This window comes from Thamnophis sirtalis, unplaced genomic scaffold (assembly GCF_051295495.1).
Source record: "Thamnophis sirtalis isolate CommonGarterSnake01/CBP01778 unplaced genomic scaffold, rThaSir2_p1.2 scaffold_9, whole genome shotgun sequence".
NCBI classification, from domain to species: domain Eukaryota; kingdom Metazoa; phylum Chordata; class Lepidosauria; order Squamata; family Natricidae; genus Thamnophis; species Thamnophis sirtalis.
The window spans coordinates 31,416,173-31,443,647 of record NW_028261389.1 but is presented as its reverse complement, the minus strand read 5'-3'; the positions used below and the strand labels follow the sequence as shown (position 1 = coordinate 31,443,647).

Below are 27,475 nucleotides of genomic sequence, written 5' to 3'. Positions count from 1 at the left end.
GGCTTCCTCTAGAATTTGGATTATGGCCAAATGAGAACAAAACACACACTGTTTTCTGTGAAGAGATGCTCAAGAGATGCAAAAAGGATTTCAAAGTACTCATTGCTAATAATAGTATGCTAACAAGAGATGAAATTGGTATGAAGGTTGGATTGTTATTGCTGATGAAAAGACATTTAAGGGAATGATGAAAAGAATGAGAACAAGAAACTAAATCATTTTTACACTGAATTCTGAAATAATTACATATAATGTAGCAAAAATTATATCACGTATTCCTAAGATTTTTGGGGGGAACAGAGTATAAAATGGCCAATGTAACACAATTTTTTAATAGCTCTAAGAAGTAGCACAATGATCAAGCAAATAAAAATGAACAGAAGTTTAAGAAAGTCCAGGGGGAAGGCCCTTCTTAAAAATTGTTTTCATTTGTCAGGAAGACATGGAAATAGGGGGTTCTGCTCTCCAGTACTGAAGGGAAGATGCTTTCTTTGTTTTTTTTCTGCAAGATGACGAAAACTACGTATGCTACAAGTATAATCTAAATGTTCATTTGAGGAGAAGCTGAAAGTTCTAAAGACAAAATCCAGTTCTCAGCTGATCAATGAAGATGGGGAATTTTTGAATTGGATACAAGCAGTGCTTGCAGAGAGTTATAAACACTAGAAAGCATCCCAGATTAAAACATGCCAAACTGTGGAGAATTAGAGGAATCTGAGACAAAAGTCCAAATCCGTCAAATGAGATATTATATTTTAGAGCCTCAGAATAATTTCCAGAATCTCATTATTGATGATCTTTAGGAACGCTTGGATGAAAACCACCTGCGAAGCCTCAGAGCAGCAAAGGCGACTGTACAGACTTTGCAATGGGAGTAATATCTGCCTATGCATGATGTAAGGAATGTAAGGTGATCAGATCCTCTCTACTGAGAGGGACTGAAGCAGCAATCTTGGCTGGACCATTTATCAAAAGAAGCTGTGTTGTTTTCCCAGGGCATGAATTTGGAATAAAACTAAAAGATATTCAAGGTTCTTTAATCCTACTCTGTCTGCTAGTGTTTGTGAGAACAAATGGCACTGGAAATGCAACTGTTGGAGAAATTGCAAGGCAGTGAACTGGGCAGGAGAGTGAAGGAGAGTGGAGGGTCACAGGTAGTGGTTTCTTCACAGCTTTCTGTTTGATCCAAGAAAAGAGAAAATACTGGGAGTCATAGTTGAGCAGTGCTGCCAATTGGATTCTTTGAAAAGTGGAAGATTACTAAGATGTTTAGCTTCTCCCCCAAATCTGACTGAAAAGTGTCTTGTAAGTTTGATCTTGCCAGCTCTCCAATGAATTCTGTGTGGAAGGAAGAAGAGTTCTGGGAAACATTATTATGTGAAGTAGTGGGAACCAGACTGAAATCAGGATATGAAAGCAACAACTGAAAATCGGAAGGTATCACTTACCCAAAAGGAATAGGGAAAAAGAAAGTCTTTATATGTGAAGTGCACACATAAGGAATTTGACCATGGAGTGAAGAACATTTGAGTAAGTCAATAGCATTTGAGTAAGAATGCAAGGGTTATTGTGTAGATTCCCAAGACAGATAGAAGATCTGCATAATGCTCTTACTAACTTTTATAGAGTTATCAGGGCAGCGAGATATAATCATGGGAGTATTTCAGTATCTGTTTTTTAAAAAAGAATATTGAGAAAGACATCACATTGTCTCAAATTCCTCAGTGACCTTGTTGAATTTCATTTTTCAAGAAGAAGAGACAGTGAGATCTGATGTTAACTAACAGGGACAATGTTGATGAAAAGAAAAATGAAATGAGATGGGGATGTGGCTACCATGAACTTCTCCACCCCCATCCAGCTCAGAACTGTTTAGTCTGGACTCTTTTTTTTTGGAAATTTTTGTGTTGTCAAAACCTTTCTCCCACTGCTCCTGCAGGTGCATATCCCATCATAGCCCAGCTGACTATTAAACAGTTTTCTTGGAATTTAGAAAAGAATATATTGCTTGGCAGAATGCAGCATGGGTTTATGAAAAGCAAGTCATGATGAAGCAACTTGATTTCCTTTTTTTGATAGAATGACCAGTTTAGTTGACTGTGGAAATGAGGGGGACTTATTGTATTTATTGTCAACAAAATATTCAACAGAATCATGAGATTTTGGTAAAGAAATATAGTATAAAGGTGGTAAAGCATTAAATAAATAGTGAGTTGGTTGGACAATTTTATCCACCAAATGTACATTGGTGCCTCTTCATCAAGCTGGAAAGAGATGTTGAGTGATATATTGTAGGTATCTGTCCTAGTCCCTGTGCTGTATTAATATAAATATGTTAACAATATATTGGTAAATGACTTAGGTAAAAAGTTAAAATATGTGGTTATCGAGTTACCCGATAACACAAAGACAGGGGAGATAACAAACACCTTAAGGGACAATATCAAAATTTAAAGAGGAGTTAATTAACCTGTAAGAAAGGCCCCAAACAATTCAACAAGGACAAATACAAATTCATATATTTTGTCTGGGGGAAAAATCAGAGACCATGAGTATAGGATGTGGTGGGTCATGCTCGCTTGATTAATCATAAGCAATAGGGGAGCCAATAACAGTTGTGGGGAAAGAGGAAAGCAAATGCAGTCCTAGGCTTCATCAGTCGAAGTATAGTGCCAGGAGGGTGATGTCATTGTTTCTTCCTTTTCTAGGTTAGTTAGACTGCACCTAGCATATTACATGCAGTTCTGGAAATAGCATTTTAGGAGGGACATTTAGTAACGATTGTGGAAAGAGCCCTGGTGGTGCAGTGGCTAGCATGCAGTATTGCAGGCAAACTCGGCCCATGGCCAGGAGTTCGATCCTGATCAGCTCAAGGTTGACTCAGCCTTCCATCCTTCCAAGGTTGGGAAAATGAGTACCCAGATTGATGGGGGCAATGTGCCCACAGTGCTATAAAGCGCTATGGAATGGTATAAAAGTGCTATTGCTAGTATCCAGAGAAGAATAACCAAGAGGATAAGGGGCCTGGAAGGAAAAAAATGAGAAATGGCTGGAGGCATTGGGATCCTTTAACCCAGAGAAGATTTCTAAGGAGACATGATAGTTGTTTTTAAGGACCTGAAGGTTTGTCAGCTAGGAGCAAGTGCAACATTGTTAAAGTTATTCTGGAAAATAGGAAAGAAAATAAATTAATTACAAGAATGTAGATTTCAGTTTGAAAAATGTTTAAGAGCTGTTCAACCGTGGAAAAGATTGCCTGGGAAAGGAAAAAAAATTCTTTGGTGGTGGTGCTTAGAGGAGCCAGATCTGTCAAGGATGATGTATATATATTTGTGGGTTTTGAATTGGCAGGAAGTTGGATTAGGTAATCACCAGCATTCTTTGCAACCTTTGTATTCTGTGATACTATAAGTAACTATAAGAATTACAGGAAATTACAGACTAGTTGTTGTAGTATCAGTTCCTAGTAGATTGACAGAAGATTAAATACAAATGAAAACAATACATTACCTGCATAGAAAATTAAATCTTACTGGTAGTGGGTGGAATGCTTTAATTTAGAAAATATTGAGCAAGAAAGCATTTTAATTATATAAAATTATGTATGTTTTATCATTAAAATGTTTTCCTTTCTAGTATTTGTGAAAACCTGGGATATCTAATAAATCAAAATGATGGAATTTTCAGGATAAAAAAAGGAAGAGTTAAACTTTTGAATTTGTTTCCACAATTAGTGATAGCTCCAATTTTGATAGTATTAAATGGAGATTAATGAAATTAAAATAAGATTATCAGTGAAGGAGGAGGAAAAGGAGAAAGAATCATGGATAATTGTTGTGGCAATACCAGGGGGTGGTAGAATAGAAGACAAAGAATTGGAGATTACAAAGTATCAACATTTGAAAATTGAAGATTGTGGCATAACCAGCTGTGGTGGTTATTGACACATTGGGTGCAGTACCCAAAAATATTGAGGGCACTTAGAAAATTGACAAAATGTGTATCTTGTCAATTACATAAGCCACACACCTCAGATCGGCACCTATGCTATGTCAATTCATTATAAGATTCTAGGTTCTTGGGAAGTACTCATTGTGTTGACCTTAGCCAACACCAACTAAAGAACTGGCAATTGTGATTTCATATGTTTGTGAATAACAACAACAGCAACAACGACAACAATAATGGAGACATGTCCAAGTTGATAAAATTAATCCACTGGTCATTATGTAGAAAATACACCCTACCTGTATCTGAAAAGTCATGGGATCACAAAGTGGAAAAGTTACAGAAAATGAGAAATCTTGCGGGACTTTCGAATACAGACGGATCATCATTTGGAACACGACAGATATCAAGGTTGTCGAGAGCCGAAGCATACAGCTTATTAATATTGCTGTACCAGGAGATGCCAGAGTCGAACAAAAAGAACTGGAAAAAAATCATGAAATATTGTGACCTGGCCATTGAAACTACACGGTTATGTAGGAAACATGTAACAGTGATACCCATTGTCATTGGGGCACTTGGTACCATGTCCAAAAATTTACAAAACACATCAAGAAATTGTAGCTTCCTGCAATAACAGCAGAGGAATTGCAAAAAACTGCTACTCGGAACATCATATATTTTAAGAAGATACTTGGTTGATACCTAGGACGCTGGCAGCAACCCGTATCAGCTATTAGCACCAGTCAATGGTATTTGTGACAATTTTTTATATGTTCAACTGACTGAGTTTCATGTTTAATGAATAAAAGAGATAACAGCAACAACAAGAACAACACACTTGGTACCATATGCAAGAATTTTTACAAAACACATAAAGAAATTGCAGCTTCCTGCAATAACACCAGTGGAACTACAAAAAACTGGCTACTCGGAACATCATATATTTTAAGAAGGTTGATATCTATAACGTTGGCAGCAACCTATATCAACCATTGGCACCAGTCAGTGGTATTTGTGACACATCTTTAAATGTTCACTTGACTGAGTTTCATGTTTAATGAATAAAAGAAACAACAACAATAATGTATTAATATTGTATGCCACTCAATTCTCAACAACTCTGGGCGGCTAACAATCAAACAAAGAAATTATAATAAAAGATGGCAAGTGTGATGAAGCAAGGGGTCTTACTCTTCCTGATTAAAAGACCTGGTTGAAGAGTCAGGTCTTTACAGCTCTTCTAAACCATAACAGAGTGGTTTAAAACTGGACCTTGCTCCAGAAGGTTGATCTTGCTGTAGAGACGGCACAGTTTGGGGATCCTGATAGATGACATCAGGCTAAACTGATAATGACAATATTTTATATTCCCATTTATCAGTTGATATTATTACAAATGAAATTGATTGTGTGTGTCCTCCTTTGGGGCTTCTCCCAAGGTTAGGTAGTAGAATACACAGGCCTTTGGTGCAAATCAGAAGGACAGTTCGGTTAGCCTTAAAAATTGTTTACCATATTTTTTGTAGTATAAAATGCATCGGAATATAAGACGCACCAAGATTTTGAATAGGCAAATTAAAAAAAAAAGTTTTTGCACTCTGCAGACCTCCCAAAAACGGTCCATTTTTTGTGAAAACGGGCCTGTTTTTTATTTAAAAAAGGGCATGAGTAGCCTTTAGAAGGCTTGTAGAGTGCTCCTGGGGGCTGGGGGGGGCACAAAATGAGCAAAAATGGCCCATTTTTGTGAAAACAGGATCGTTTTTTGTCAAGAAAGGGCATGCATAGTCTTTAAGAGGCTTATAGAGTGCTCCTGGGGATGGGGGAGAGGGGGCAAAAAAGAGCAAAAAATGACCCATTTTCCACTCATTTTTGCCCTCCTCAGCCCCCAGGAGCGCACTGGAAGCCTCCTAAAGGTTATGGACGGCCATTTTGCAAAGGGATGGGGTTTCAGGAGGCCAAAAATGCTGTGTTCAGTGTATAAGACGCAACCAGATTTTCACCCTCTTTTTTGAGGGAAAAAGGTGCGTCTTATACTCTGAAAAATATGGTAGAAATGATAGGACCAGTATAGCTAGGGCTGATTTTTTATGTACTGCTTGAGATTCTCCAAAAAGAAAGTACGGAATTGATTTCTGTAATGGGTTTCCTAGTTAAGAAATAATCATGTTTTTGTTGTTTCTGCTGAGCAGAGACCTCTGCTGAACCTTCCCTTCAGGCCAAGCAGTTGAAGTTGAAGCGGGCTAGATTGGCTGATGATCTCAATGAGAAGATTGCCCAGAGACCGGGCCCCATGGAATTGGTAGAGAAAAACATTCTGCCTGTGGAATCGAGCTTGAAGGAAGCTCTCATTGGTAAGCCTGCTGATAAGGGGAGTGGATAAAACGGCAACTTCTTTTTTTATTCCTTTTTTAAACTAAGGAAAGCAGAATGTACTTGGTAAATTGGTGAAGCTAATAATATATGTGCAACCCAGTTACATAAAGTTTTCACCATCTTTGAATTTTATAGTGGCCCAGAAATGTCCTGCTGGTTATCTGTGATCCATACTCTCTGTTTTTAATTAATTAACTTGGCATCTGTTGTTTTTAGTAGGTCAAGTGAACTATCCTAATATAGCAGATAATTCCTCCTTCGATGAGGACAGCAGTGATGCTCTGTCTCCAGAACAGCCGGCTAGCCATGAATCCCAGGCATCTGTGCCATCCCCAATGGAAGCTCTGATGAATGATTTAGTTCCTACTCCCACAGTGGCATCCCCTACTCAGGTGAGGACACCTTAGGTGTTGCTTCATGCTGCACTTTTTGATTATAGGAGCTCAGGCACGTAAGGTATTTTCCTTGGAAGAAAAGATCCTTATGGGAATTTGTGCTTATTAGCAGTAAAACACTTGATACCTGAATCTTTTTTTTTAATCCTACCTTTATTAGGGGGAGAACAACCATAATACTCCTCCTTCCTTCTGTTTTCCCTACAACAATAACCCTGTGAAGTTGGTTGGACTGTGAGAGAGTGGCCCAAAGTCACCCAGCTGGCTTTTATACCTAAGAAGGGACTAGAACTTCCAGTCTCCTGGTTTCTAGGCCAGCACGTTCACCACTACATTAAAGCAGGGGTGAAATGCTACCGATTCTGACTGGTTCTCTAGAAGTGGTAGCAAAAAAATCTAAGGTTCACCCGAACCAGTAGTTAAAAAAAAAAAACTTTAAAAAGTGGAATAAAAAGATTCCATGACACTCAGCTGTGCCACGTGATCATCTTAACCTTTCCCCCCACTTTTTAAAGTATTTTTTTTTACTACCGGTTCCAGTGAATAGGTAGTAAAAATGCTTTAAAAACTGTGTGTGTGGGAGGGGGAGGAAGGTTCAGGCATAGCTGATTGTCATGGAACCTTTTTTTTTCACCTTTTAAAGCATTTTTTACTACCTATTTGCCGGAAGTGGTAATCAAAAATGCTTTAAAAAGTGAAAAAAATGGTTCTGATGATCACACAGATCAGCTGTGAGCCCCGTGATTGTCGGGCTCTCTTTATTTCACTTTGCAAAGGATTTTTTTCCTACCTATTTGCCTGAACCAGCAGGAAACAAAATACTTTAAAAAGTGAAATAAAGAGGGTCCGATGATCGCGGGGCTCACAGCTGATCCACGCAATCGTCGGAACCATTTCCCCTCACTTTTTAAAGCATCTTTTCCGTACTTGTTGGTCACGCCCTGTCACATAACACCCCCCAAGCCACACCCACAGAAATGGTGGCAATTTTTTTAGATTTCACCACTGCACCAAAGTGGTTCTCAAACTGGATCTTGAAATAATATTAATAACATCCTTTATGTTGTTTTACTTTGTGGAAAAATAAATTCCTATTTTCTTCAGATTTGACCATGGAAAGAAGCAAATTCTCTTGCTATATGGCGGGATTGATTCTGCAAATTGGCTTTCCACATATCTATATTTTGCAATACACAAATGTAACCGAGCAATTGTCTGCCTTTTCATGTTACTGTAGAAGTCACCTGCTAACGGCTTATTCTGTCTTCTGAAAATTCATCTGGGCATATTCATATTCCTCTACTTTACAGATTGTGTGCCAGTTAAAAATCAGCACAGACTGCACTGAACAGCCTCCAACCCCCTTGCCACAGCCGCCACCTCCAGTGCCTCTGAATCTCACTAATGGAATTGCTCCTCCTGCTGCCAAACCTCTTCCAACTCTTATAAAGGTACCTTTTGTGTTAGGGCTAAGTACTACAATCAGCCAAGAAGTCTGTGATGCCAAGGGTTTCCTTTTAACGATTAGGTGAGATACTGAGTAACTTGGCCTTGATCAGGATCATGAATCAACCTTTCAGTGCCGTTTTCAATTCCTTATTAAGTAAAGAGTTAAGATAGTGATACATTAGGATCCTTTTTTTGCTAGTAGATTAGTATCATGCGGCTCATTAAATAATATAGTTTAGTAACAGCATGGGGTTTTTTTTCACTTACGTATCCAGTTTGATGACATGTGTTTCCTTTGCTGTATCATTCTCTTTTTTCTGTCAGTTTGGAATATGATGAAGTCTATGGAATATTGACAGATAAATGCCCTGGATTTTATACATGTATAAAATAGAAATGTAATTAATATGAAATTGCATTAGACATTTATTTATTGTCTCCTACTTGCACATGGCAACTCAAGACAGCTTACAGGACATACAAGTACAATATAAAAGAAATAAATAATTATTGGCAACCACACACATTTATGCCAGCCATTTAATGGGCTCCCCAGGCCCACTGGCAGGACCTTCCCTAAAGAGTGTTAGAGTGGGGGCTAGTCTAATTTATGGAGGGTTGATGTTCTATTAATTGGTCTAAGGATTGTTCATGCAGGTTCACTGCATTAATGTAGATAATATAATTGGTATGTATTAAGAGTAGCATTATACTAGTCCAGGAGTCTCCAAATTTGGCAACGTTAAGACTTGTGGACTTCAACTCCCAGAAGTTCACAAGTCTTCAAGCTGCCACGTTTGGAGACTCCTGGACTAGTTAAAAGCTAGCAGTTGTTATACTTGTTTAATAGGTTTACATTTATTATGGCAGATAAGTAGAATGAAGAAATTGTATGGAAGATATTAAACTACCCAATCATTTCTCAAAATGTAACTCTTTATATTTATTATGCCACCATCCTATCCTGAACCACCTATTTTTTTCTTTCAAATAGCAAAGCCAGCCAAAATCTTCATGTGAGAAGTCCCAGCGTAGCAAAAAATCCAAGGAGCCGAAACCAAAAGTCAAGAAGCTGAAATATCACCAGTATATTCCACCGGACCAAAAACAGGATAAAGGAGCTCCCCCCATGGATTCATCTTATGCCAAAATCCTGCAGCAACAACAGCTCTTTTTGCAGCTCCAGATCCTTAATCAACAGCACTACAACTATCAAACCATCCTCCCAGCTCCACCAAAGTAAGATTCTTCTTCTTCTTCTTCTTCTTCTTCTTCTTCTTCTTCTTCTTCTTCTTCTTCTTCTTCTTCTTCTTCTTCTTCTTCTTCTTCTTCTTCTTCTTCTTCTTCTTCTTCTTCTTCTTCTCCTCCTCCTCCTCCTCCTCCTCCTCCTCCTCCTCCTCCTCCTCCTCCTCCTCCTCCTCGGACAACTGGGACTGTAAGATTTGTGCTGGAATGGTTCGTGGACAGAGCATTGAAACTGGATGAAATAATTACCAACTTTTACTCTAAAGACCCGATTTAAGTACAAAAATTTTAAAAGAGAACTTCAAAGCTTAAGTAAGCGGCGATTCAATATATGGAAAGGAAAAAACAAACAAACCCGGATTTGGTATATAATGATCTCTTCATTTTACAATTTATTTTTCTGTTTCTACTGCATTTAAACATAAATAATGAAGAAAATATCTGAAGTTTTAATGATTTATCATAAAGTACAGCTGAAAGCAAACACCGAACCAGCAGCAATTATTTGCATTGTGCTTTAACCTAAGGGCTTGGCACCTTGCCTGTACAATTTATAATCATTGAATTATTAGATCACATCAAGGGTCCTGTCGTCCCCCCCCGCCCCTCCCCCCCCCCGGGAATATTCAGTCGTCTCTGGGAAGTGTGGAAGCAAAGCCTGGAGTTTCTGTTGCTACTTTCTTGCAGCTGGCTATTCATTTCACTCTTTCTTTCCCCTCCAGGCCTCTAGGAGAACAGAATGGCAACAGCAGCCCAGCCATGCGCAGTCTTTCCACCGCTGCCAACAACGCATCTTCTCTTTCTTCTGGTTCCAATGGGCTCTTGCGACAAAATAGCAATTCTCCAGTAGGCAAACCTGGGGCTCTCCCTGCTAACCTTGATGACATGAAGGTAACCAAGCATTTTTAAGCTGCTTTGAGAAGAAATATTAGAGATAAAACACAAGCAAAATAAACAGTATTGTGAATATGCAGCAAAGCAGATATTTAAAATGTGAGAGAAGGTATTTTAGATTCCATCTTCTGATGCGGTAACTAATACAGCAGCTATAAAACAAGGATAAAATATTAGAAAATAGATAAATGTTGTAAGTGTATAATGCCTAATGTTCTCCTTAAGGTTGAGGCACTATAGCACTAAGATCTCCAGTTTGTACATCTAGGAGTCATCTTGTAGTTGTATTATTGTTGGGTGGGTTGTCATTACACTGCAATAACAGAAGCATCATTTAGGCTGTAATTACTTGCGTATAGCACTACTACTAACTCTGGTAATTTTGGATGAGATTTAAGATAATATAATTCCTAAATTGTATGTTTACATCTGCTTTCTTTTATCTAAATATAGAATGTAATTACTTGTCTCAGTGTTCATTCAATATTATAAATTATAGTACAGGTATAGTGTGGTATAGTTCGTTTCATTTAAATAATATGTTGCCTTTGCCTTCAAAATTTGTTAACCACACTAATAAAAATGTAGCATAAGTTATGTATTGCATTGTTTGTGGATGGTGATACTATCAGTGAAATTGATGAGTTTGATACTGACCATACGTTTTATTTATTGGTGGGATTGTCCTTTGAAAATGAAACTTTTGTGCTCATTGTTTTATGACTTATAATATTTGGCAACCTTTCTTTAAAAAAAAAAGAATTGAAAGGATGTATCTACCAGGTTTACCTTCCAGCTGTGATTTGATGTAGTCCTAGTAACTAAGGGTGTCTTAGCTAATATAACATCTGATAGAATTCTAACTGTTTGATAGGTGGCAGAGTTAAAGCAAGAATTGAAGTTAAGGGCATTGCCCGTGTCGGGTACCAAGACAGATTTAATTGAGCGGCTCAAAGCTTATCAAGAGCAGAACGGTGTAACCAGCCGAGTACTTGCTGCTCCGAAGCCTAACACCTCAATTCTCCCGAAGACTACTGAAGTGGTGGTAGCTTTCCCAACTGCTCGGCTGAGTACAGGTCCTGCACTGGTCAATACGGGCCTTACTTCAGCAGAGGTGGTTGTAGCCACTGTCACAGGCAATGGTGTCATGAAGTTTGGGAGCACAGGCTCAACTCCTCCTGTGTCACCCACTCCCTCTGAACGTTCTCTGATAAGTGCTGGAGATGAGAATTCAATCAGTGGCGATACCTTTGGGGAGATGGTGACTTCTCCCCTGACTCAGCTTACTCTACAAGCATCACCAGTCCAATTTTTGGTAAAAGAAGAGAGTTCCAAAGGTAACACTTGCAGTAGCATAAATGCAATGCCAAGGGTGGAGTCTAGCATAATCAGTAGCAACAACAACAAAGACATGGAGGTCCAGGATAAAGACCAGATGCTGCAGGAGAAAGATAAGCAGATTGAGGAACTCACCCGGATGTTAAAACAGAAACAGCAGTTGGTGGAGATGCTAAAGCTGCAGCTGGAAAAAGAAAAGAGGTCTCAACAACCGCTGTCAGCTACAACTGTCGGAGAAGAAAGAGTGACAGTCTGTGAGCCTTCTATTTTTGGTACCTCCATCAAGAATGAAAAGGGTTTTCTGAGTTGCCAATCTGTGGAGCAGCTGAACTGCCAAATTGACCAACTAAGACCCACACAGACCACCAGCCAAATGGAGACATCAGATACAAATTTAGTGCCAAAGAAAGCAGTGATGGTGAAGCAGGAGGTGCTAGCTGCTGAAACTGAGCCACCATGTCAGACCTCATGTTTTTTCCTTGGACAGCAAGGTGGGGGCTTCAGTGATTTCCTCAAGGGAGCTTCCCCCCCTACCCTCATCACAGATTCCACAGGCACTCACATCGTCCTCACTGTGACCAATCAGAATGCTGAAAGGCAGAGCCTCTCACCTCAGGAGAAAGTGGGAAGCAGTTCATTGCCATTGAAAGTAAGTAAATGTGCAAACTCTTGTGCATTCTCTCCCTCTCCCCCCCATCACACAATTAGTTGAAGATACTAATGTAAAGGTAATGTTGGAACAACAGGGTTGGTTTAATAATTTAGTTTAACACACAAAAGTTTTGAACAAAACTTCATGTGTTTCTTGCTGAAAGCAGTTTATCAGAATGAAATCATGCTGTTGTAATAGCAACCATAAATTGTCCGTTCTTTTTAAACTAGATTGGCTCCTCCTTATCTACATTTTCTAAATAGTTCATTGGTTTTGCAAGCCCAATTTTTGTTTTCCCTGTGCAGTAAATCCCCTCTGCTGCACTACTACTTTAACTTTTGCCCAGGCATCTGAAACAACATTCAATCCTGTATTATTTTTTCAGAGAATGTCATCTCCATCTGCAATAGCACCCAACAAGCCACTTATACAGAACTCTCCGTCATCTCCTGAACCATCATCAAAGGAGTCCACCCAGAAGGTAGCTAACCACCTGTATCCCTAACCGTAGCCCTGATTTGCATACTGATGTGCATACATCTTCCTTTTTAAAACCAATGGACCAATCAGAATCTGACCTTTAATTCTTTTTCTTATCTCTTATATAGTGTCAGAAGTCAGGTCTGCAAATGGCCACTGGACAGCTGCCACAAACAATCTTATCTTTTTCTGCACCTCCCAATTTGCAGCCGTTCTTCCTCAATGGTTTCCACAAAGGACCGCCGAATGCCAGAGTTCCTGATAAAACTGGCCAGTCTAGTGAGACAAAAAAGGTATTCTCAGCAGGTCCCAATACCATAAGATGAGCCTCTTGTTCAATATCTACATGAAAACACTGGATTAGACCATCTGACCAGTTTGGGGATCCCGCATAATCCCATACACTAATGATACTTAATTATACCTTTTGACCCCAGGCCCTCCAATTGAGGCTACTAGATCTAGTCCTGATGCCTGTAGGCTGGATGGGAGGAACTCTCTCTGATCCATTCCTACCAAGACTGAGTGGCTGTGGGTGCTAGGACCACCTAGATCTTAGGATGTCCCAAAGGTGCTTTTTCAAAAGGCAACTCGACTTTGTTTTTCCTTGAAGGCATTTCACTTCTCATCCAAGAAGCTTCTTCTGTTCTGAACCAAAGAAGCTTCTTGGATGAGAAGCGAAACAGCTTCAGGGAAAAACAAGTCCAGTTCCCTTTTGAAAAAGCATCTTTGGAACAACCATGACCTTGATGACTGAGACTCTCCATAGACATTTAGATCTTAGTCTTTGCATTTGGTGGAGTTGTACTTCCCCATTTGAGAGCAGTGCGTATGAGGATCTTTTTGAATTCAGACTTCCTAGTTGAAGAGTAGTTGTCAGGTTACCAAGAAGGTCTTTGCACAGTTCTATCTGGTGATGCCAGTGGTGTCTCTTTCTGGATCAAGGGGCCCTTCAGACAGTCACTCATGCCTAACCACCTCTTACCATTCTACTTGAGGCCTCCCCTGGAGACCACTCAAAAGCTTCAACCGGGCCTGAATGCCCAGTATGGAGATGCCCAGTGTCCACACAACACCCCTGCTTTGCAAGCTGCACTAGTTGTCAATATGCTTCTGGGTGATTTGATGTGTTGGTTATCACCTGTAGAGCACTATTTGGCATGAAGCTATTTATTTGAAGAACTGTCTTATTGCCCATGATTTCTGTTCAGCTGGCAAGGGCCAACAGTGGGCACATTCTTGGTCCCCTTGATTTAATAATACCATCTGTTGGGATCTAAGAGGCATATCTTCTACGTCACCATGTCTGTTCTCTGGAAAGGGATGCTCCTCAACTGTAGGTGGCTTCCATCCTGATGGCATTCAGGAAGGCTAAAGATCTTGCTGTTTTCCCATGTCTTCGTTTAGGGTGAAAGGACTTGCTTGCTGGATATATTTGGGAGACTTTGTGTATGTTTTCCATGACAGATGGGCAGATGCTCCAAATTGCTTATTGTTCCTACTGCATTTTCAACTTGTTTTTTTGGAGGGAGAGGGGTTGCTTACCTTGTAAGCTGCCCAGAATTAGTGGAGAAAGGGAGTCAAATGAGCAGGTGTGGGGGTGGATGGCTGGATGCAATAGATGTAATAGTGTGGAACAGGATTGAATAGAGACTATAGGTCAGTTCTCAAGAAACAGGGGTAGTTTCATACTGAAATGAAATTTAGTTGTTTTTGAAATCTTTAAGCTAAGTGATGCCTTTCTAGGGGAAAAAAAAGCTTAATTTTCCTGGTTGACATTCCATCTGGATTAATGGAAAGTATTTAACAGAATAGCTGTATTTTGTATTTGTATATTCTTAAATATTTCTAGAGGAAGTTTGCACTTTCAGCCATGCCTGGTTTTCTTTTTCACCCATTTTCTCAATTTTGAGATGTTTCCTTTTTGAAGTCAACCATGACTGTGTTGGAATTGTTATGTACTATACATTATTGCCTCTTTGAATGTTGAATTGTTCCCATTTGATTCAATTACATCTATTTTTCAAAAGCCTAAGCGTCACTTAAGAGCAGGTCTAGTATTCTCCCCACACACACACACACTAGTTCCAAAACCAGCTGTTCCAGTTTATAGTTACTCATTGAATCAAAAAATGTTCTCTCTCTGCTGTGGTTGAAACACCAACTTTCCAGTCAGTGCTTGGATTGAAATTGAGATTAGTTGAAATCTTCCATAAATACATGGCTTAATTTTTCAGGTTGCTTTTTAATATCCCTCTTCATTTTCAGATCTCTCTGAGCATTTTGGTTAGGTGGTATTAATTTGCCTTTATGACCTGACGCTTTTAGTCATGAAATGAGGGCTCTTATTAGGCATGTGAAGTTAATTTGATTCAATGGTCTTTTTTAAATGCAAGGCAACATATCCTCCACCCCACCTATCCCTAACTTTCCTATAGGGTTGTAACCAGTAATAATTGTGTCTCCCTGATTTACCCTCAGTCACCAGGTTGTAGTTATGCCTATATCTGCAGGTAGTCTTTGAGTTATGACCATTTGTTCAGCAATCATTTGAATTTATGACTGTGCTGAATGAAGCAATTTACAGCTAGTTTGCCAGATTCTCACTGTTGCTATTGAGGCTCATGTGATCAAAATTTAGGCCTTTGACAACCCTCTGACATTTACAACCAGTTGTAATACCCTGCGGTCATATGATCACCATTTGCATCCTTCCCGGCCAGCTTTCCACAAGCAAAGTCAATAGGGAAAGTAACTCAGGCAAGTCTCCCTTCAGCCTAGCCTTTCTTTACTTGCACACATGATGCCCTTCTCCCCCCCTTCGCTTGCACCCACCACGGCCTCCCTACAATGCTCTCTTTCCCCAGCCTTCCTGTGCTTGCACTGCACTGCTACACCCCCTTCCCCCCAACTTCCACATGGCCTATGCTGGGACACCCAAGGCCTCCCCCACACCTTTGCAGCACCCCATCCCTTTTTTTTCTGGGACTTCTCCACTTCCCACTTAATGACCCGCACATGTGGAATTAGGACAACCAAGACTGCCTAGATTACTGTTGTTATACTATGCGGTCATGCGATGGTTTCGCTTTATTATTGCAGATCGTGTTGTTTAGCAATGGCAGTTCCTGGCCTAATTGCAGTTGTAATTCAAGGACTACCTGTACCATTTTTAAGGCATTCGTTTACCCACTTTGGCCTATGAGCTTTTAGCTTTCAGATACAAATATGGGCATACGGCAGTATTTTTTTGATTCCTTTGGTCTTTGCATTCTCCTTTATTTCACCTTTTTTGAATAGGCATCCCGTTAAGTATGCAGAAACAAGCCTGCTGTCTTGAAGGTGGGCGTATTCAGTTGTGCCATTAGGAATATCATCTACTTAAGGAATAGGTTTAATCTTATATATTTCTGATGAGTTGTGCATAATGCGACACAAATAGATGTTACTATTATAATGTAGACATAACAGTCCTATTAAGAGTTTTTTTTACAAATTCTACCTAGCCCTTTAATAGGAAGTTTATCATATAAACTTTATTTAGATAAGAGAATATTATTTTAATATGTAAGAGAATACAGAGCTTCCTGGGATAAAGAATTCCATCATAAATCGGATGAAGCATAGATTTCATTATCTAAATGATAGTTCTGAGGGCCCTGAGTGATACAATGGTCCATCCTGTCCAGAAGATGAAAAAAGTAAAAACTGGAGCAGCCAGACTCCATCATCAAATACTTTGCTGAACATTTACTTTGTCGTTGGTTTCAAAGAATTGCAACCGCTTGCTGCTTATTTTTCCTTACTTGTTTTTCCTTCCCAGCTTCTCTCACAGCCAAGCTCTCCAGCTCCTCCTTCTCCACCCCAGATGGACCTTGAGCAGCAGAAGCAGAGCCCGTCTTTCTTTGGTGTTTTGTCACCCCTGCTTCTCCCGGCCACTTCAGTGGGGATGAAAGAACCACCCGGCTATGAGGAGGCTGTGAAACAGCAACCAAAGTCCTCTGAGGTGAGAAGAATTGCTTTGCTGGGACAAACTAGGGAAGCACTTGGTGTGGATCGATCCTTTTTGCACTGAAGGTTACGTCCTGCCATATTTCCTATGTAGTCTTCATAGCAGAAAAGACGATGTGGGTAAAACTTAGCATATCCTGCTCTATATAATATTGATTATTTGGCCACAGGGTGATGATTATAATGTATAAATTGCTGCATTGCTATGGAATGTTAACAAACTTATTCCCTTCTTTCTTTTTTAGGAGAATGGCTGCTCAAGTCAGCAAATGGATGATTTGTTTGATATTTTAATTGAACATGGAGGTATGAAGAGAGGAACGATGGATTGTATGGGTTCTACTGCATTTAGCCCAATTGTTTAGAGTGAGCCTATCAGCTTTATGTATCAATTCACAGAGGAAGGGCCAATCTTCCCTATAGCACCAGGGGAAAGGCCATAAATTATCCTTCAAATCCTTTTGAGTGCCCCACTCCCAAGTATTCCATTCCTCCCTCCTTACCATGAGTCTGCTGGAGGAAGAAGTGTGCTGGGGCAGAATGAAGCAGATTGCAAGTGCTCCAGTTGTTATGAAATTTAGACTTCCCACACAATACTGGTACGAATGGAAGTAAAAGGCCTGCCAGGGAAGAAAGGTTGTAGGGTAACATGAACATAAAATGTAGAGAGTCTGTAGAAGCTGTTAAGACCATACTGGGTCACATTTTGATCTTTGGTTTCCAAATCATGTGTGGGAACTGGGGGGAATAGATAGCTGATGATTAGAGGCAATTAATAGAAGCTTGAAGTTTTTTCCCCAAAAGGTGGAAAGCTGGACTTTTGAGGTAAGTCATGGTGCCTTGAACAAGCATAACAGGATGAAAGGGTGAATGAGTGGAATGAGGAAATGGTGGTTGGATGCATGAGAGAAAGCCTCACCTGTCACTGGTATGAAATCACCACAGTCTTCTGAAAGTAGCAAGGATGTGTGTAATTCCTGAAGGGCTGCAATAGTAGTAAGGAGTTAATGGCTATATCAGTAGAGTTAAGAGTGCACGTAATACCTAATTTACGTGTCTTTTTTTCCAACAGAGATTTCAGCTCAATTCAAAGAGAAGTCTTCCCCAGCAAAGAAAGATCCCACTGTTACCCCGAGATGCCCCTCTCCACCCAGCAATCATCATTCCTCAGAGCTTTGTCTGCAGGGGCCTGTGAGTCACCCGAGCTCTGTTCATCCACCAGGCAGACTGGAAGACTTCTTAGAGAGCAGCACTGGTCTCTCTTTGTTGACAGCAGTCACTGATGGAACCGAGACCCTAATTGATCTCTATAGTGAGATGCTCAGCAGTTCAGCTATCCTGGACCATCCACCATCACCTATGGACACATCAGAATTGCACTTTGCCCCCGAGTCTGTTGGGGGATCAGGTTTGGACTTGGCAGAACCCAATTTGGACAGCATGGATTGGTTGGAGTTGTCCGGAGGGCCAGTGATGAGCCTTACACCCCTCAGTACTGCAACTCCTAGCCTCTTCTCCACAGATTTCCTTGATGGACATGATTTGCAGCTGCACTGGGATTCTTGCTTATAACTTTTTGACCAAGTAAACTGAAGGGAGTACAGGTGGGTGTAGGAGATGAGCAAGAATTTAAGTAAAAATTGCATCTAATGAACCTTCTTTCCTCCTCCCCCCCCCTTCCCAGTTTTGACCAGTTTTTGTAAAGCTAGAGCCAAGAGCAAGTACCCATGAATGAAAATTCAATCTCAGGAAAGCTTCCACTTTTTCCAGTGGTTTGTGAAATGTGGCTCTTTCCTCAAACATTTAGCAATTGCATCAGAGTTGTATGAGTAACTGCAAATATTTCAACATAAGCAGCTTGGCAGAAGTTGGAACAGTTCTAGACAAAGGATTCAGAAAAAAATTCATTGGCAAACACAGTTCTCCTTGCTGGAGTTGAATCTACCTAGTTAGAAAGCATTAAAAACATTGGAAACAGTTAACTTGTCCACATTGTAAAGATTTTCACTCCGAATATGACTCATCTGGGAAAGGAAGTGGGAGATTAGGATGAATTCATACTGATGAAGTTTACAGTCAGTTTGGAGGGTTACAGTCTAGTTAAAAAAAACCTTTTCTTGATAATGCTGTAGTATATGCGCTTCCTGTCTATTAAGAAAGTTAAATCCACATTATATTATAACTTAGAGAACAATTCTTGCTCTTTAACATTGTTCTGGATTGCCCCAATGTAAAATAAAGGGACAATTATTCTGTTTCTGGTATCTTACCAGGCAGGATTTGCCATGAATCAAGACAGTTGTACAAAGTACAGTATTTTCAGCTTTCTGCAATTCCTTTAGAAATTATTCTAATGATTCCAGCTATGGAACCTAGTGCTGTTTTAAAGAAATGGAGTTCTGAACTGACTGGTTAGCAGTCTAACATCCGCAGCATTTGAGCTGCAATGCCCTGCTCTTTTTAGAGAGAATGTACTATTCACAGATTTAGCTGTCCTCCCTGTTTTTTGCACAGAAAATATAGCTTCCTCTGTATTGGCAACTGGGTTCATAGGAAAATCATCTCTGCATTACATCGCTGCATTTAAAGCAGTTGTGGTTGTACCTCTCCTTAGGTAGCTTGGCTGATGTCAACACTTTAGACCTTTCAATCAAAATAAGAACCTCAAGTAGCATACACATTAACTTTCTTCCAAAAAGGAGATCATTTGGTGTGGAGATGCATGTGCTATTACACAGAGGAAACTTGCGTAGCCATAACCCCTGCTACTGTGAAATGTGGTTGTAAATCCCAGTCTTTCCTCTTGAAACTTGGCTTTATTTTTTACCTAGTAACCTTGTACATATCTCTATAAAACTGTTCTAGAAAGCTAATGAAATTAATCCACTCATTATAAGGTGATGCTTCCCTTTAGCTTCTCCTTTTTGTAAAACGGGGGAATACATACCTTGCCCTTGGATTACCAGTTTAACTTTTTTGCATATGCCGTTAAATATTATTCCCTCCCTTTCCGTAGAGAAGAACTCGTGGATCTGTTGGCATAAGCTTCTTCCCCACTAAGGAAGAATTCTAGTTTCATGGAATTCCAAAAACTCCTTTACTTCCGATTCTCTTAACAGTTTGTAGAGTTTATATCATCCTAATACCCCTTCATGATGAAGAGCCTCATCTTGAAAAGTCAGTTTCAGTTATGTGACTAGCCAGAGTCCTAGAGTAGCTAACTGCAAGTGAAGCTGATTTCTGTAAAAATCATTTTGCAGAAATCAGATTGTTAGAATTACTGAATGTATTCATCTTTTATATTCTGCAGGACATGCAACCAATCACATAGATTAGTGGCTAGTTTGCAAAGATAGTTTTTGGATAGTTTGGATAATAAAACTTGTATAACATACATTAGGACCATATCAGTGGGAGGGAGCAGTTAGATCAATATGAGCATTTTGCATCTCCCCTCAATCTGGGAACAGTAAACAAGCTATCAAATAAGAGGACTTTATCTCAAAAGGTGCTATGACTGCAACTATTTGTCTCTGAAAGAAGGAACTATTCACCATAAGCAAATTACAAAAACAAAATGAAAAGCTTTGACAGAACACTACTAATACTTAAAAGGCTTTTGAGATATTACTTGTCACAGAAGGGGGAATTGGGATTTACATTGGAGTCCGTTTTTCCTCCAGTGTGTAAAGTAGTATCTGTCATTTATCTTCTCTAAATTCTCCTTTTACCCCATACAGTAAATAAGAATCTGCCTCTAGTCTGAACATATGCATTTTTCTGCTGATAATCATAGTTGTATGACATGTATTAGATCAGCATGCACATTTTCTTCCTGTATTATCAAAAAAAGTAATTAGTAACACAGGGAGGAGTCTTAAGTAGGGCTTATGGATTTGACATGGAATGAACATGCAACTGGAAAAGAATATGTAATGAGAAATTGGGGAAGGGTAAAGAATGGATAAATCAAATTATTTTTTCATTTACAGATATTTGAAAAATCCAATTTATTAAAAAAATTGTGTTCTAGCATTTTTGTTCATCTTATCTTTGGTCATGGCATTATCAATAACATGTATTTGCCATGGTGAAAATACAGACAAAGGCATTTAGCACAAGAATAACACAGAACTACTTCACGGTATTGCTATTGACACAAAATTTAAGTGGCAAGTTTTCTCCACTACCAGCATTAATTATACCTGTGTTTTATCTTACTTTTCAATAGTTTGCCTCTGTTCCCACAAGTAGGAAGAGAAAGGGTGGAAAAGCTGTGATTGTAAAAGGACTATTTATGGAATTAGAAACACTGCATCTAGATATATATTCATCCCTTACATGATATACAGTGTCTAGAGATATCAGTACAAAAGTGTCAGACCCACTCAGACTAATACTTTGCAGTTCATATGAAGAACAACAGGCTAATGTATATAAAAGTTCACTCCCATTTAGCTTGTCTTAAGACAGTTACAAGATGAGCCATTAATTTATAAGCCAAAATGACACAATCTTGATTAATCTTCATTTAATGGTTTGATTGTGCTCTCCACTAGTGCTCTCCATTTCTTGTATTTGGACTAATACAGATACCATGAAGCAAAGAGTGTGCTTCTGCCCTGCACTCCCTGCTCACACCCTCCGATAGAAGCCGCAGTTATCCCCTGAGCCAGCTCAAAGCCTGAATCCATTTCCCATTCTAGGGATATGTCAAAATATACATAAATTTCTGAATATAATATAGCTCTCTTGTAATAATTAAAAAAAATGATCTAGGTAAAATAATTAAGCCTGGATCACAGCCGAACAGAATGAAAGGACAGACTGCTCTTGCAATCGTTTTTTATAATACCCATGGCAGCCTCAGTCACCGGACAGTCTTTTTAGGCACTTTATGGCAGTACCAAAGCCACTTGTGCGTCTCAGCACCAAGAAAAAAAATACCAGTTCCACCCTATCAGGCTCTTAGCAAAGTGAGCTTGCACTCTGCATTGCAAAATCAAGCCTTTTCCACAGAGGAGGCAAATTTCAACATAACTTTTGCACCATCGCTTTGCTTTCCTGGACACAAGAAATGTAGTGGCTAGATGGTTATCTTAGGGGATCCTTCACTTTCTAGTTATGCCATTGTTTTTAATACACTTACGAGTCAGGAAAAGTATTTGTTTTGCACAAATATAGGGCCCAAGTGATATAAAGTCATATTTCTTTGTAGCCATAGGTTATGAAGTAACACTACTATACAACCTGGTTCACTTGAAATGCTCCTCTTACTTGCCATTGAACGGGAAATATGTGGCCCTTTAGAAGGACATTAGGTAGTGCTTGGATTATAGTCGGCACTATGCAGAAACAACAGGGGCCTCAATCCTGTTCTATAGCAAATTGCCGCCAAATATTAATAGTAATTAGTAGTTTACTGGAGGGAGGGAGGTTACAGAAAGAGATATAATACACAAAGGGCCAGCAGACTGCCTGGGAGAAGAGAGGATATATGCCAAACATTCATTTGCCATTCAAGAAGTCCAAACAGGGACTCCTAAAGGAATCACCCATCTATGTCCCAGCTGAAGAGATGATGTTTCACAAGCATGTCCTGAACACCTTCCTTCAGCGGTTTCTTCTCCTTCTCCTGTGGAAAGCAAGCAAAGAGATTATGAGGAGTGTACAATCTTAGTAAAATTCTTTTTAATTTATGATTCGGGGCCTTCAGACGGATGGTCCCTAAGAAAGGAAGGGTTTGAGGGCTAAGACAAGAAGACACGGTCACGTCCGCCTCCCACTCCTATGCGAGGCAAAGGATACGAAGAATTTTCTGATTTGGGCTAAGGAATCCAGGTACATTTTCAGGGTGACATACTCACCTCTCTTTTTGTTGGGAGTTCCCAGTCCTGAGAAAGGCTGAATGCAAATTTACTGAGGACCCTGTGACAGAATAGACCCAGCAGTTAGGATTTAAGATTTGTCTATAGACAATGAAATTAGTTAACATTGCTAGAAGCCCCAACCTCAAATAGTTCTGCTACAAATTCAGACTGCATAGCAATACAATACAGGAACAGAAACCTAAAAGCAATTTGTGTTAATTGCCCACAAATCAGCTAACATAATTTTCCATATTACTATATTGCACAAACCAAGCAAGCATGATTAATTTATGGTTATTAAACAATTGCTTAGTCTGTTGCAAATAACGTATCTACAGAAAATCCAGGTTTAGGTTACCCACCTCTGCTCAAGATTGGAAAAATATGCACAAATATAAGCAACTAAATATTATACAGAGAAGAAATACATGATTTATGCAAAAGAAAATATATTTGAGTCAGTAATATTTACGTGTTTTATTAAATCAGGACAATTAAAGACAGCAAAAGCACTTGAGACTTATATACTGCTTCATAGTGCCCTACAGCCCTCTCTAAGTGGTTTACAGAATTGGCATACTGCCACCAAAATTCTGGGTTTCGGAAGGATGGAAGGTTGAGTCAACCTTAATCCAGTCAGGATCAAACTCCTGGCAGTGAGGAGAGTTAGCCTGCAGTACTGCATTCTAATCACTGCACCACCATGGAACAAAAAGCTTCACAATAAGCTTCTGCTCTGGAGTTATCAATATAAATGGCTTTAATTGTGAAAAGAACAAAGGAAAAGGTAAACTGGAGCACTCAGCACTCTGAAAGTCAATGTATTTTATTCTATTTTTCCTATACATGTGCAGTGAGTTTCTTGCCAGATTTCATATATCTATAGTCAATATGTAACCTTGAGCCACTAATCAAAATTACTCATCATTCAACCTCTGTCATTCATGGGAAATGCTCAGCAGTTCCTTTTTAACTTTGGCTTTCCATTGACTAGTTTGACTGACTAACCTTATCAATGGGTTAGTTCCATTTCTTCCCTTGGTATTTGATGACCAGTAGTTTGGTGAACCCTAGTCCCTTGGGAAAGTGGTCTTGGTGACATAACAGTGCCCCACATCAGGGGTCTCCAACCTTGGCAATTTTAAGATTTGCGGACCAACTCCCAGAGTTCCTCAGTCAGCTTTGCTAGCTGAGGAACTCTGGGAGTTGACGTCTACAAGTCTTAAAGTTGCCAAGGTTGGAGGCCCCTGCCCTACATTACCTTCCGTCTTGCTGAGGCAACTCTAGGTGACTTAACAGTCAATACAAAGAAAATACCATGTAAAACATTAAAATGTTCAAAAACATAGGTTTAAATTTAGATAAAGTTTAATTAATGACAATGCAAAGGAAGGGAGAAAACTGCACATGGGGAGGAGTGGGGTCTGGCTAATCCATTAATCACTTCCAAAATGCTATTCCCCCATTGGGACCCCAGGCCAGCTGGCAGAGCCAAATCTTAAAGCCCTTTCAGAAGGTCAAATCTTACCTTGGGGCAGGGAGATGCTTCAAAGGGTGGGCACCACAGCAGAAAAAGCTCTTCTGACCCCTCACAGCCAAAATTCTTTGACTTACAGGGCCTGTAGCATGCTTCTTCTGCTAGTATGGATGCGCCAGGCCTATCCCATTGAGATGAGCCAGTCCCTCAGATAACCTGGAGCCATGCTACGGAGGACTATAGGCAATAACCAGTAATAACTAAAACCTTGAATTGAGTTGATGGATGCACCTCATCCATCTCAACTCATCAGAAATCATTGACAAGTATGATTAATGTTTCTTCTCTCCCATAACTGGACCTGAAACCTGACGTGAAGGGGTTCAGATCACCCATTTCATCCATGAAGCTGCCATGCAACCACATTCTCTACCATCTTCCCTAAAAAGAAAAAGTGGAAGACTGGTCTAGAAATGGTCTAGATAGGATCAAGAGAGGGTTTTTTTGAGGAGGAGGTGAGCCAGGGCCTCCTTGAAAGATTCCAGAAACATCCCCTCCTTGCAGTGAGGAATCGATTTCTGCTTGAATCCACCTGCCTGTCACCATCCTGGATGCTTTCACCAGCCAGCAGGGACAAGGAACTAATTGACAGGTGTTTGCATTGACAGCATTGGTCCAACAAGATGGAACTGTTTCCAGATAACTGGGCAAGACCTTTATCTAGCCATCTCTAATGGACCATCACCATGTATGGCTTCTAATGGGGAAGGAATCCAAGCAACTTTGTCAGGTGTTCTACAAATTCCTCTGCATGCCCTGAAGATGATCACATGAGCCCTCCTGTCCCAGGAAGAAGTGGATGATCTTGAACGAGGTTGTCGCGGGACATTTTACGGATGCAGTAAGAACAGAGAAATAAAGGTGTTTTGCCACTATTGCTGCCACAAGGTAGACCTTAATAGCAGCAGAAAGTCATGTCCAATCAGATTCATCTCACATTTTCCTCCAGCAGCACTCTAGGTGTCTCTTAGCCCTTTTTGGAACATGTGGCTCCTCTGTGAGCCATGGGGAGTGTTAGGAGTGAAAGGTCAAGAGAGGCAGCACAGGCATAATCCAACCCAAAGCCTCAGGTGCCCTTTGGTTCCAGATGTAACCCGAGTTTCAGCAGTCCTGTGCAGCAACCCTCCAGATATCCCCTGGTTCCCTCTAAATCCCACTCAGGTCATCAGTCCTTGGGACTGTACGGTTCAAATGGGTCTGGCCTCCCTAGAGAGAAGAGCAGCATATGAGAATCTCAAGGACCTTGAGATCAGAGAGATATTTAAACAATATACTTACCTCCAATGCATCAAATTGGCATGAATTTATTTAGATAAGAATGTAGTTTCCAGAAAACACAATCTGGTAATACAGTAATATGGAAGGCAGAAAAAAAACCACTTACCTGAGCTCACACTTGATCTGTACCCAGCCAGGACTTCGCAGAAATGACCAGGGATGGAACCATTTCTCCACTGTCTGCAAACTCGAGCAAAGTACCTCAAGCCACAGGTGCAGCACCTGCTCACTGAAAATCAAGTTATAAATTGAGTTACAAAGCCACAGATGTGTTTCATCCTATTAGGCAAGCCTGACTAAATAACAGTTGAAAAAGAAATCTTGTTCCTTTAATTAGTTTATTTTTTTGCAATTCTATGCAACTTAAAATAACAGAGTCCTGAAATGATTAGAACCAAGTGCTAGATTTTTAGATTAGCTATTCATATAACTTCAGTGTATGGAATCTATTTTAACTCATTCCAGCCTAATGTTAGAATTTGTGAATTCTAAACTAAAGAATTTACTCTAACATCCTTGACTATGAAAACAGACTGATGTGAATCTCCTCCACTGTCAAGTTACATATTAATTGCTTTTGAGGTGAAACCCAGATACAGTGTAGTTCCTCCTCACTTTGAGAAGGTGCTTTGACACATGGTATCCATGAAGTCCTAGACCTACTTGATTTCCCTGGCCCTACTTGAAATTGAAATCTTGAAATCTTCTAGCAAACAGAGCTTGGGAATATCTATCACCAGCCCAGCTATGAGATTCAGGAGCCCAGGAAGGAGCTAAGGGGTGGGGGTGGGTTTAAGGACTCTCTATCAGTGACTCTCAGCCTGTCACTGGTACCCTTCTTTTTGTAAAGAACTTCAAACCTAGCCATGTGGAAAACGGCATCTAGCTATTACAAGAGACGTGGGCATATCAATAGCACTTCCTCCTCTGTCTTTATGACTATATTCCATATAAAATCCAGCCAGAGGATTTCAGATGTAAGCAACCTCCCAACCTCACCTAGCCAAGTCTTGATGATAGATTGCGGGTCTGCTTTCTCATCCCTCTTATCACTTTATGGAGGGGCAGGGCAAACAGAATAGCATTCTACAGAAGCAGCCTGAGTTCATTTGACATGCTTACAGACATAAACTGGTAAATTTCTGTAGAAGGCAGAAAGAATTACCTTGAAAGAGAGGAGGAGGAGGAGTTGCTACCCAGTTGCTACCCAATAAGAGCAGCCTGTATCTGGGACTAGAGAGTAACATGACAAAAATGTCTCAGGCAAGCCCTACCTTGGTTCACACACTCCCTCGAAAGCACATTCAGACCTGAAAGACTATCTTAATATAGCTTTATAATAAAAGCGGAACTAATCTACATGATGACATTGGTTTCCAAGTCTGACCTGCCTTGAAGGGCTGATAATTACACCCTGAACTGCTATTCTATGGCTTTTTCAATAAAGCTTGAAACAGAATTGTATGACTCACTTCAGTCCAATACAGATGAGAGACCGAAGTTTTACATCCATCTGAGCATGTGCGACATCATGTGACATATTCACAGACTGTACCGCCTTCCAGAAAGAAAGAAAAAAGAAGTTAAGTGGATAAGCCTCCTCCCTTTGATAACAAACTATCAAAACTTCATATTCTCAATTTTGGGCCTCTGGTAGCAATTGGAATGATTAAATCTTAAAAAATAATCCACTGACACTGACAATACCGATGGCTTTTCACAGTCTAATAGGAAAAAAGATTTTTGTCACTCATATAAGCCTGTTTAGGATTTTCTCCATGTCTATTTTAGGGATCAAACTGTACACTCACTCGATAAAGAAGTTCTTCTGGAGTAAGCACTTTTCCATCTTCATCTAACCTAAAACAGTAAAGTAATTTGTGTTATGTATTAGTTATGCCAAAACAAGAGGCCCTGTGCCAATTCTATCTTTAAACCAACAGTACTTCTTATTAAATAGAGTCTCAATAGTCCTTGCAATTTCCATCATACATGACTCTGC

The 27,475-nt window shown here is 39.9% G+C and overlaps 2 protein-coding genes across 3 annotated transcripts in view; one reads left to right on the top strand and one right to left on the bottom strand.

Moving 5' to 3' along the window:
- The window catches only part of MRTFA (myocardin related transcription factor A), a 78,473-nt gene extending 57,655 nt beyond the window's left edge, over nt 1–20,818 (top strand). The window contains exons 6-16 of one of the 2 annotated variants that reach the window (XM_014071670.2): nt 6,141–6,302; nt 6,541–6,716; nt 8,030–8,170; nt 9,163–9,407; nt 10,136–10,304; nt 11,182–12,294; nt 12,683–12,778; nt 12,906–13,070; nt 16,601–16,783; nt 17,034–17,094; nt 17,861–20,818. In XM_014071670.2, coding sequence (XP_013927145.2) covers nt 6,141–6,302; nt 6,541–6,716; nt 8,030–8,170; nt 9,163–9,407; nt 10,136–10,304; nt 11,182–12,294; nt 12,683–12,778; nt 12,906–13,070; nt 16,601–16,783; nt 17,034–17,094; nt 17,861–18,360 — 3,011 coding nt within the window. In that variant the 3' untranslated portion in view covers nt 18,361–20,818. Of the gene's footprint in view, nt 1–6,140; nt 6,303–6,540; nt 6,717–8,029; nt 8,171–9,162; nt 9,408–10,135; nt 10,305–11,181; nt 12,295–12,682; nt 12,779–12,905; nt 13,071–16,600; nt 16,784–17,033; nt 17,155–17,860 lie in introns of both variants that reach the window. The other variant, XM_087723210.1, reaches the window with a different exon arrangement.
- SGSM3 (small G protein signaling modulator 3) overlaps nt 20,780–27,475 on the bottom strand; it is a 26,228-nt gene continuing 19,532 nt past the window's right edge. The window contains exons 18-22 of the mRNA XM_087723211.1: nt 27,285–27,333; nt 26,946–27,031; nt 25,580–25,702; nt 22,656–22,716; nt 20,780–22,423 (exon numbers count right to left, since the gene is read on the bottom strand). Of these exons, the coding sequence (XP_087579337.1) occupies nt 22,340–22,423; nt 22,656–22,716; nt 25,580–25,702; nt 26,946–27,031; nt 27,285–27,333 (403 nt within the window). The 3' untranslated portion in view covers nt 20,780–22,339. The remainder of the gene's footprint in view (nt 22,424–22,655; nt 22,717–25,579; nt 25,703–26,945; nt 27,032–27,284; nt 27,334–27,475) is intronic.